Raw genomic sequence first — 7,205 nt, 5'->3', positions numbered from 1 at the left:
TTTTTTTTTTTTTTTTTTTTTTTTTATTCCTCGGATACCATGATGGACTATTCATAGCTGCAAGTACAACGGAAGCATGTAATCCCTCCCACAAGTAAGAGACCTTAGGTTTTGACCATCAACATAGCAACTTGTCCGGTTAGACTAGCCTACAGTGTGCCAACCCTTCTTGGAAAATGGCAAAAATCGTTAAGGAATAGTTTGAGAAGAAGTATAAGTCTGAGACATTGGTTTGGTACAAAATTAATCGTATCTCAATCCGACCAAACATCTGTGGTATGTACTGTTCCAGGGGTCTGCAACATGAGGCTCCGGGGCCACAAGTGGCTCTTTGGATCTTAATAGCTTTGGCCAAAAAAAAAAAAAAAAAAAAGAACCAGCTAGTATTTTTTAAAATTATATATTAAAAAATGCAGTTTCTTTTTAACAGTTTTCGAGTATAGTTTTTGCAATATTTGCATTGAATTTCCACATAAAAACGATAGGTCATTAGGTTAGAATCTGTGCATTTTTTTATTTTTACATAATATTTTCCTTCCCCGAGAGAAAACAAAAATCCATCCTCTTACTAAATTTTATTTTAATCTGTATTTTAAATCTGAAAAATAGACAGAAAACTGTGCTTCTTTAAAAATGGAAAAAAAAAATCTATAGCAAATATTTATCTAAAATTATAAGGTGCCCTTTATTTATTTTTTTTTTTCAAAAGGACGTGTGACATTTGCGGCTCTAACTGAGTTTTATTTGACTGGCCTGAGAGTAAAACTGACTCTTGAGGTTGTAAACGCTGCTGCAGACTCCTCTGCTGGACAAATAAGTACGAAACACGGAGCTCCCACCTGGCAGCTTCCAAAACGAGGACCAGCTGCTAACTTCAGTCAGAGCTGCTATGGAAGCATAAAGTGAGACCGACACAGAATAATCCGAATGTTCATAATGTTATGCTTAATTGGCGCAAAAGCAATAAAAGAAGGTAAATGTCTGTTATCCTGTGCGAGCAGGTGGTGTTGCTTTTGCGAAATGCTATACTGATCCCACATGAGGTAGTCTCCATGGAGAGTGTCGTTTAAACGGAATTGCATGAATTCCAAACCGGCAGCCTAAATAAACACATAACCCTGTGCGATGAAGTGTTTCAGCTTTCTAAATCCTTCTTAAGAAAGGGTGGGCCACCATGGGAGCTGGCCTGCAGCCCACGCTGCAAGAGTGGGCGAAGGCCTCGGTTAAAAAAGACGTGGCAAAGCGTGGAAAGGATTGTTTTTAATTGGCTGACATGGTATCCCTTTCTGCTCCTGGTTTCTGATGTTTCAGACGAGCTCTGACGATGTTGGCGTGGAAAATCAAGCACTTGATGAGAAGATGTCGGGCGAGGCTGCTGCAACAAGCAGGAGGGCACATGAAGACGATTTCACACCGAATAAACTGGAAACTGGAGGAATATACAAAACCTGGCAGATATCAGGCTCACAAATTAGAGGCAGCGAGACGAGTTCAATCCGGAGCGCAAAAGACGAGCAACAACGAATTCCTTCACACACAGAAGCTGCAGAACGGTTTTCCTTTGACTCGGTTTCCTCTACAAGTACAAAGGTTTTGAAATGCCGAACTTTCAGCAGCCGGTGCTCAACGTGACCCTGCAGATTAGGAACTTGGCTCAGTCGCTTCACTCTCGGTGGAATATTTGACTTATTTCCCACAAAAGCCACACTGAAATGTTTATGTGGCTTGTGGGAAATGAAGGAAGGCGATAGTTCAGAGTGATAATATCAGAGAGTGCAGGAGCCCTGAAACGAAACGCCGCGGCGAAATGCGACAAAATGTCCAGATACAAAAGCAAAACCGTTCTAATCAGGTTTTCTTTTCAGAAGAATTTAGCATAATTAAAAAAAAAAAAAAAGCACAAAAGCTAGCATTTTAAACTAGCATAATGCATTAGCCATCATCACCAGCACAGTTAGTATTGCTAGGACAGCTGTCTGTGTGTCTTCCTTAGAGAGAATGCACCATTACCCCAGAGATTTACACGTTTAGCATGTTTTTCATTGACAAAAAGCAGAAGTTAATACCTCAAAAGGTTAAAACAAGCAAAACTCGTTGTGCTCTGTTCTGTTTTCCCGTTCTCTGCTAAAAGTCTTGCTCTCTCTTGATCTCCGGCAGCTTCAATGAAAATTGACAACGGTGTTTTCTTACAGCCTCTCACATGTCTGTGCTTCTTCCATCTTTAATTTGTTGCACCAAATTAACACTAAAACTTACAAAACCCAAGTCTTCTACTGTCAGTAACACCATCAACACCGAAGAGCGTTGCTGTCAAGTGTGACCTTGAACTGCCTGAAATTCAGTTTTATTTTTTTTTTTATTGAGGAAAGGCTGTGATTTGATTTTTTTTATATTGTTAATGTAAAACTGACAACATATTTTCATGTTCTATTTGAATTGAACATTTCTTCTGTGTTTTATTCCCATTTTGTTGCTTTATTTAGGGTATCAAGGCGCTGATTGGCCCCAGGCGTTCCTTGAGATTTGTGTGTGTGTGTGTGTGTGGGGTTACCCTGTCCGTCCGGGTTAAACTCCTCAGACAGCAGGTGATAGCAGCAGCCCACGCCGCAGACGGCCGACAGCTCCGGCTTCGCCACAAACATCCTCAGCGTGCTCGCAGCCAAGTCGCCACACGTGTGCAGGCCGACCATGACGGCTTCCTGGAGTTTGGTGGAAAGCACGCAGAGGATGAGGCAGAGGAGGACGGGTGAGGATCGATGGTAGAATTTATTGGCGATGACACCGGCAGTCACGCCACTGACTCGCTCTCCACTCCAGCAGGTGTAATTTTAGACGCTGCTGTGGGAGTCAAGTTTGCTACTAACCCATAAGGTTTCCTCTGCCTTACACACAATAAATGCATTCTCAGAATGTTGTTTTTCTTTTTTTTGTCTCCTCACCTCCAGCTCAGTGATGAGATCCCGCAGCTCAGTTTCTGACGTGACGTAAGACGTGAGCGGCGAAAACACGCCGCCGGCGCCCTCTCCTCTGCTCCGAGCTTTCTTCTCCAGGTTCTCTCTCTTCCTCCTCTCCCTCTCCTCCGCGCTGAGCTGACTTGGAGGAACTCTGGGGGACGGAGGCTGAATCACGTCCGCCGACAGAGCGCTCAGAAAGAGCTCCCCTGCTTCTGGGCCGAGCGCCGACTGAGTTTCTGCAGCCGGAGCGTCGACCGACGCCCCCACATCCTGCTGAGAGCCACTTCCCGCCAAAGCGTCCCTGTCCCGATTCGGCCCAGGTTTCCTTTCCACCGTCTCCGTTTGAGGCGAGGACTGGGCCTCCGCTGGGGTCCGTGCTGCTTTCGAGTGTTTCTGGTACGCTCGTGAGAACTTCTTGAGCTTCCTGTTCCTCTCCTGAGCACCATGCGTGTTAATGCTGGAGGAGTCGATGCCGAACACCTGGAGGCCGTACTGCAGCGACAGGAAGGAGCTCAGGTAGCCCTTCCCCGACCCCACGTCTATCACCTGGAATTCAATAAGTTTTTTTGTTTATTCTTTACATTTTCTTTCTTTACAATCATTCAAAAGTCAATTTCAATAAAAAAAAATAAATAAAGTCAGGTATATTTCACTTTTTATTTCAAATGATTACATGAATAAACTTGCATTACTCTCTACCTGTTTGACTCCGCAATGCTGGGCCAAACAAGCCACCACCTTAGACATGCACTGGACTTCGTGGGATTTCTTTGAGTTCATAAACTCGTCTGGCTCCAGTTTATCTGCTACAAAGAGAAATCCAGGTTAAAAAAAAAAAAAAAAAAGCTTCAAGATCTGAGCTGAACGTTCGTGGACAATCGTCGTCTACTGGTTTTGAATCATTAGGATAAAGCCCTACCGATTTCTGCACACTCCGACTCGCTGCCTCTCAGGCTCTGCAGCAGCTCATCCCTGCTCACACACACTCCCAGGCCAGGCAGGGATTGGGCCTTGGCCGCCACTAGCAGCTCATGGATGTCGACCAGCCGGTTTGAATGAATGCAAAACCCAAATGTGGTCCTGGAATGCTCTGTTGTAAAGGAAAAACACAAAGTCATACTAAGTTTGAATAAATAATTCCCAGCTAGAGCGGCTATGATAATGTCAATTAAGGTTGCAGCCAATTAGGAATTATTGATTTTGCTTGCTAATTTTGTTTATAATTATAAAACACGTCCTAATATTGTCAAAAAAAATGAAACCTTTATGCATAATAGCTCCTCTGAAAGTTTATTTATCTGCTTATCTGTTGCTGAAAACGAAGGAGAATCTTCAGCTCCTTTCCAGTTGACCTATTGTGCAGTGACCAGTAAGAGACGGTCATGATAACTGGAAGAGCTAAAGAGATTCACAGTCCAGGTGAGAGAATGTGTCAAAATTAATGGGTGTTAGTTGTAAACTCAAATACATCTTCTGTGGAAGAAGTAAGGAGTTCAGAACAGTTCAAAAGTCCAAATGTTCAGACTTAAATATGTGGAAAGAAAAACGAATGTCAAGGTTTTTATTTGTAAAAATTAATTTCTTTAACATTTATGCACTATCATATAAAATACGTTTGTTTTTTAACGTAACAAAGTGAGAAAAAGATACTTATGCACAGTTTCTCTGACGTCTTGTCTGTATTTACCCTTTTGTTTGTGTTCTGGCTCCCCCTCCTGTTCGCTACCGGAACTGACTGCTGCCAGGACCTCTTGCGGCGTCACAGCAATGAACCGCTTCCACACGTCGTGTGTGTAAAACTCGACTGTGTGAGCATTAGCGATGGCGAGAGTCACCGACAGGAAGCGCTTTACTTCATCTATCCACCGGTGAATTTCTGTAAGGCTCCTACAGGAGGATTTCATTTTGAAAAGCGATTTAAAGAGAACCTCAAAAGCATGTGTACTGTTTCCTTCTCCAAACGACAAGTCGTTGGTAGTCAAAAACAGTAGTCGATGACATAAAGCTCTTTTTTCAAGCTTTTGTTCTTTATATTTTCCTGATATAAAAGCTTACATTTTTTGGGTTGGTATAGCGTAGAAAAATATTTCATTAACATTTAAATGGCAATTATCTCGTAATTAACAACAGTAGTATTTGTGAAGAACGTAATCTATCCGTAATCGATTATTCCTGCCTGGTTGAACTACGTCATCACGCAGCATCAGCAGGAAAACAGCGTGCGGCTTGAGAATAACTAGCTAAAGTAGCATGAAAGAGTTATAAACGTCCGGTTTTTCGTGATAATTTGATTTTCAAATGGCGCCGACGAACCAGAAAAGGAAAAACGACAAAGCTCAAATCAAAGATGGCAATTTTAGGAAAGAAGGAAAAGCGTCAGGTGGGGTAAACAAGAAAAAGAAGTGGATACCGCACAACAAAATCTTTGAAGGCAGCATTAAAGAAGGTATGTGTGTCTAGTTTATTATTTTTTCACCACGCTATGTTACTTAATTTATTAGCTAGCCGTTATTGGGTAATGTAGATCTGGACTAATTCGTAAAATAAGATATAAACGTGTATAATGACAATGTCTTGCAAAGGTATTCAAGTCATTCCCCATACTTGGTGACGTTCCAATCAAAAAACTTAAGTGTATATCCATGAATGTATTTTTTATTTCTTTTGAATATTGATGAAACTGAGGTTCAATTACACGCCTACATATTGTCAGTTGGGTTAAATTTAAACTTTTACTGGGCCATTCTAACACATGAATATTCATTTATATAGACCAGTTTCAAATTCAGGTTCTCAAGGGTATCTGTTCGTAGCTTTTAGATGTGTGTTTGTTTTAACATAGACATTGGATATCCCCGATTTCTGTTCCAAACTTTAAAGCTATTCTGACACCTCTCCTAAAGAAATTCAGGATAAGCATTAAAACTTGCTGATTTTTCTCCCTCTCCCCACCATCAGGCCAAGGGTTTGCTTTTAAGAAAAAGGAGAAAATCAGACACGAGTACAACAAACTGCTGAGAAGGGAGCGTAAGAAGAACCCCAAGGCCAATGTGGCGTACAAGGAGGAGTACCCAGAACACCTCAAGCATCTGTACCTGGCGGAGGCTGAGCAACTGAGGAAACAGGCTTGGGAAAACAGAGTGAACAGGAGCAAGCTAAGGATGAGGGGGCAGATGAAGGACGGAACTGAAAATAACGCTGATGTTCCTGGTACAGACTTAACTGGAGGATCTGAGCTGACGGATTCCGCTTCTGGGAATCCTGAGCCAACAACATCGGAGCAAGAAAGGTGACAATTTGATCCGTCGTAACACAAATCCCATACCAGGGGTTGACAATCAGCACTTTATGTTTCTGTGTTTTCAAGGAGTTTGGATGTAGTGCATTTGTCATATAAATGGCATCATTTATTTGTATAAATGTGAAATGTTTCTTGTTTAATTTTGGTTTACTGTATGTGGGGTTGGCATGAACTTAAGATTTTCCACTTGGTGTGATGGAAAAAAAAGAGATCACGTTAATTTTTTTGCCTACATTACATAGAATAGGTGCTTCTTGATTTCTGAACAAGATGTTAATCACGTTTATATCTCTTTTTAGCTTTCCAATAAGCAACCGCATGCGAAAGAAAATTCAAAGGAAGACATCCTACCAGAAGACGAAGGAGGAATTTGAGAACATTCAAGAAAAACGGAGACTAAAGAAAGAGGTGACGCATTTGCCTTGCTTGTTTAATGCTGGATGAATTCGCTGACCTTTTGTGACTTTCATTCGATTTCTTGTTCAACAGGCGTATCTGAAGAACAAGCAGCAGAGAGAAGAAGCCATCCACAGGTACAAGCAGAAGAAAGTTGAGACGTTCCGCCTGCTGAGTCAGAAGACTAAGAAAGGACAGCCGAACTTGAACGTTCAAATGGAATATTTACTTCAGAAGATCCAAGGAGCCGATAAATGACTCCTCTGCTTGAACTGATTTAACTGACCATCATTTAAAACCTGAAGGAAGGCTGTGATTTTACCCTCTGTTTGTCTGAAATGACAAATTCTCAACTGTAACTGAGGAAAATTTACATCTCGTTTCAGGTTATTTTGTAACATTTGTGTGTAGAAGGACTGTCAAACCACCAGATGGCACTGTGGTGTGGAGATATGTTTTTTTTTTTTCCTTTTTAAATTTTGTTTCTTGTATAAAATAAAAGAAAAAAAAAGCACTTCTTTATTTTTTTTTATCTTCAAACTAACACAAAATCA

General features: G+C 41.4%; 2 protein-coding genes and 1 long non-coding RNA gene across 6 annotated transcripts in view; 2 read left to right on the top strand and 1 right to left on the bottom strand.

The window, feature by feature from the left end:
* Nucleotides 1–4,885, bottom strand: part of mettl25 (methyltransferase like 25) — a 16,217-nt gene extending 11,332 nt beyond the window's left edge. For 3 of the 4 annotated variants that reach the window (XR_001428502.1, XM_015060464.1, XM_015060466.1), the window contains exons 1-5: nt 4,642–4,885; nt 3,874–4,044; nt 3,654–3,760; nt 2,940–3,500; nt 2,552–2,699 (exon numbers count right to left, since the gene is read on the bottom strand). Coding sequence is in view for 3 of the 4 variants with exons in the window: in XM_015060464.1 (XP_014915950.1) it covers nt 2,552–2,699; nt 2,940–3,500; nt 3,654–3,760; nt 3,874–4,044; nt 4,642–4,858 (1,204 nt within the window). In the remaining variant the exon portion in view is untranslated. The remainder of the gene's footprint in view (nt 1–2,551; nt 2,700–2,939; nt 3,501–3,653; nt 3,761–3,873; nt 4,045–4,641) is intronic. The other variant, XM_015060465.1, reaches the window with a different exon arrangement.
* Nucleotides 12–1,897, top strand: LOC106964778 (uncharacterized). The gene is made up of 2 exons (XR_001428504.1): nt 12–94; nt 1,312–1,897. It is a non-coding gene; the product is annotated as an uncharacterized LOC106964778 (long non-coding RNA).
* A 344-nt stretch (nt 4,886–5,229) lies between the features above and the next one.
* Nucleotides 5,230–7,164, top strand: ccdc59 (coiled-coil domain containing 59). Its single transcript, XM_015060471.1, has 4 exons — nt 5,230–5,400; nt 5,913–6,243; nt 6,555–6,663; nt 6,745–7,164. The coding sequence occupies exons 1-4, from the start codon at nt 5,253–5,255 to the stop codon at nt 6,907–6,909; spliced, it is 753 nt and encodes a 250-aa protein (XP_014915957.1). The 5' UTR covers nt 5,230–5,252; the 3' UTR covers nt 6,910–7,164.
* The last annotated feature ends 41 nt before the right edge of the window (nt 7,165–7,205 follow it).

Source organism: Poecilia latipinna, unplaced genomic scaffold, assembly GCF_001443285.1.
Source record: "Poecilia latipinna isolate Pla-1442-1.1 unplaced genomic scaffold, P_latipinna-1.0 Scaffold1718, whole genome shotgun sequence".
Classification (NCBI taxonomy): domain Eukaryota; kingdom Metazoa; phylum Chordata; class Actinopteri; order Cyprinodontiformes; family Poeciliidae; genus Poecilia; species Poecilia latipinna.
Note: the sequence above shows the minus strand (reverse complement) of the source record. Positions and strands in the feature narration are given on the sequence as shown.